Source organism: Mandrillus leucophaeus, unplaced genomic scaffold (genome assembly GCF_000951045.1).
Source record: "Mandrillus leucophaeus isolate KB7577 unplaced genomic scaffold, Mleu.le_1.0 Scaffold415, whole genome shotgun sequence".
Classification (NCBI taxonomy): Eukaryota; Metazoa; Chordata; class Mammalia; order Primates; family Cercopithecidae; genus Mandrillus; species Mandrillus leucophaeus.
Genome location: NW_012104421.1, coordinates 1,658,745 through 1,662,217, shown reverse-complemented (window position 1 = coordinate 1,662,217; position 3,473 = coordinate 1,658,745). Strand labels below are relative to the sequence as shown.

General features: G+C 34.2%; 1 protein-coding gene across 1 annotated transcript in view; it reads left to right on the top strand.

Annotated features, from left to right (window-relative positions):
* The window catches only part of HAUS6 (HAUS augmin-like complex, subunit 6), a 58,291-nt gene that overhangs the window by 5,060 nt on the left and 49,758 nt on the right, over window positions 1–3,473 (top strand). Inside the window, exons 2-3 of the mRNA XM_011992667.1 lie at window positions 1,162–1,257; window positions 2,752–2,773. Of these exons, the coding sequence (XP_011848057.1) occupies window positions 1,162–1,257; window positions 2,752–2,773 (118 nt within the window). The remainder of the gene's footprint in view (window positions 1–1,161; window positions 1,258–2,751; window positions 2,774–3,473) is intronic.

Below are 3,473 nucleotides of genomic sequence, written 5' to 3'. Positions count from 1 at the left end.
TGATCTGCCTGCCTTGGCCCCCCAAAGTGCTGGGATTACAGGTGTGAGCCATTGCACCCGCCCCCTTACAGTGTTTTAGTCTAGTGAAGGAACAAACCTTCAACAAATGTCTTATTACAAATTATAATAAGTGTCAAAGAGAAGAGAGCAAGGTACTTTATGAAAAGACAACAGGTTTGAGAGATGGTAGGGAAGTAGGATAGATGGAACTTCATTTGTGTTACTTGAAGAGTAGAGACATTCTAAGGATAAAAGTGTCGTTTGACAAATGGATAGGCATAGGAACTTACGCAAGAGAATGGTAATCCTAAGTCAGAAATTCACTTGATTTGATTTTTTGGAAGTAAATTTCATGCTTTTCCGTTAAGTTAACTCTTGATTCCTTATAGTTGTGTGACATTTCTTAAAGGGTTTAGTGTTTTTTTGTTTTGTTTTCACTTTTTTTTTTTTAGGCTTTGTTTTGATTAATTAGGGTAATTGGAACAATAAAAACTCATGCCAGCGTTATGTTATAAAGATGGTTCTGGGAATAAAAATCTAGTAGTGAAGACCCTGGACTCTAGGGTGAGGTGACATATTTCAAATCAGTGCTTTTCTACTTTCTGGTTAAGTGATTTTGGGCAAATTTCTAACCTCTAAATTTAGGTTTCCTCATCTGTATAGTGAAGATAATCAAACTACTATCTAGTGTCATTAGGATTAAATAAAATAATTTGTGTTAAAGTAGATAGTATGTGATAGTAGTGAAGATTAGCTAAGTTACTGCTTGTAGAAGGCTTAGAAGAATGCTTGGCAAATAGGAAACTCTTAATAAATATTAACTATTTACTGTTATTCAGTTAATGTAGGTTGTTACCATTATAAGGCATGGTTCTCTCTCGAATTAGGTTTTCCTTCTTTTTCTGTAGAGTGTTTTCATTAAAGCCAGTTCTGCCAGTCTTACATTGAATCTGTGTTTTGAGAATTAGAAAATGAAAGCTTGTATGTTTTTCTTAACTGGTTATAAAATGTACATGAATGAGAAAAATTAATTTGCCTTGACTTCCTGAAGAGAATGAAAACATTAATTTGTGTCAAACTCTTACTCAGCTTTTGATGATGTTTAGTTTATTAACCATTTTCTTTTTCTTTTTCTGTTTCTATTTCATTTTTAACCACTAGGAACATGTTTGACAAGCTGAACCGTGATGCCTTTCATATAGTTTCTTATTTTTTGTTTCAAGTTCTGGACCAGTCTCTCACCAAAGAAGTTTTCAAGTAAGGAAAAATAATTTCATTTTCTTAAGTTTCTTTCCAAATTTGAAAATGGACTGTATTTTGATATAAGCCAGAATTTCTTTTTTCTTTTTTTTTTTTTTTTTTTGAGATGGAGTCTCACTCCATCACCCAGGCTGGAGTGCAGTGACGCAAACTAACCTCACTGCAACTTCCGCCTCCCAGGTTCAAGAAATTCTCCTGTCTCAGCCTCCCGAGTAGCCGGGATTACAGGTGCCTACCACCATGCCTGGCTAATTTTTGCATTTTTATTTGAGATGGAGTTTCACCTTGTTGGTCAGGCTGGTTTCAAACTGCTGACCTCAGGTGAACCACCCGCCTCGGCGTCCCAAAGTGCTGGGATTACAGGTGTGAGCCACCACACCCAGCATAAGCCAGAATTTCAACTTGGCCTTTGACTGATGTTTTGAATGAATATTACAAAATTCAGGTTTGAGTCTTATACATTTAATTCTTAATCTTTATAAATCTGGGTGACGTTTTTCTTTGGTACATATCTTAAAATCATTGTGTATTTTATAGGTAATATAGTTTTTATTTTATATAATTCTTAACATTTTCTTTATGGTCTTAATAATTAAGCAAATTATTGTTAGCAGCACAATTAACTGATATCAATCTGTATGAACTTGATTTTGCCCTGTTTTTTTTTTTTTTTTGCTTAGTACTGTATGCCTTACTACTTTTCCTATAGGCAGTGTTGTTTTGTCTACATGGTTCTCTGTAAATCCTTACTTTTTTCAGTGATATATTAAAGCATCACTTGCTGTAGGGAAAAATCATTCCTATTACATTTACTCTTTTGTTGTATGCTGTTGTTTAAGAAGGAGATAAAAATGTAAACACCCACTAGTCTCAGTTCTAAGTTATTTTGCATGTGATTTGTGTTTCTGCTATCTAAAAAAGTGTTCAAATTTCTTTTGATATTTATGTTGTGCCTTCAATCTTTTATATAGGAAAGCAACAAGTAGATCTATTGCTTAGGGCATTATTTTCATTTTTGATAATCTATTTTGAATATTTTGCTTTTATTTAAAGTTCTGAGTGTGCAGGAGAATAGGTGTGTTTGGATCATTTTTTGGAATTCCCTATTATTAAGGTATAGAGCAGCTTCTTCTGTCCAAACAAAAATAGATTTTTACTTTTTTTTTTTGCTGATTATCAACATTACGGCTCATTTTAAGTAATTCAGAAAATATAGGAAAATGTAAAAATTGTTTTGAAACCCGTCAACCACTGAGTATCACTGTTGACATTCTAGCCTTTTAGTCTTTTTATTCCCTGTGCATGCTCAGTTTTTTCTGCAAATACTGAATGTAGTTATAGAAAAAGTGAGGCCTTAAATAATTATGCCTCAGAATAAAAATTTGGAAAAACCTGACTGAAAGGAAAGCAGTAGGTAAATTTTAAACCCTAATATTCTTGACCAAAGTTGAAGCAAAATTTTTTTTTTTCATGTTTTTCTGTCTTGTTTAGCCACAAAGCAAGAGCACCCACAGTATGATAAGGATTATCTCTAGGAGTCATGCTCTTGTATGCCATTTTTTGTCCTCTTCATATATATCTGTTTATGTTTCTGTCCCGCAAGATTACTATTTCTTTTCAGGCTTAATTTACTAGTTTATTTATTTATCTTTATGCACTAGTCCAGTGGATCCGTTGAGATTGTTGTCTTTAGCTGATTTTCAGCAATTTTTATAGCTGTTCATTCCCTCATTTAATACATTTTAGTTGTTTGTATGAAACAGAACTCAATCCTTTAGATGTTTATAAATTAAAAAATTCAATTTCTTACAGGTTGGTGTCTCTCTATCTGTTATTTAAGAATGTTAACTTTAATTCATTTCACTTTAATTTTTTTTTTTTTCTTTTGAGACAGGGTCACCCAGGCTGCAGTGCAGTGATGCCATCTTGGCTCACTGCAGACTCCACCTCCTGGGTTCAAGCAGTACTCATGCCTCAGCCTCCTGAGTAGCTGGGGCTATAGGCGCACACCACTATGCCTAGCTAATTTTTTTATTTTTAGTTGAGACGGGATTTCTCCATGTTGGCCAGGCTGGTCTCGAGCTCCTGGCCTCAAGCGATCTGTCTGCATTGGCTTTCCAAAGTGCCGGGGTTACAAGTGTGAGCCACCACGCCCAGCCATGTGTTAATATTTCTGGTAGTAGAAATAAGTTTTTTTTTTTTTTTTTTTGAGA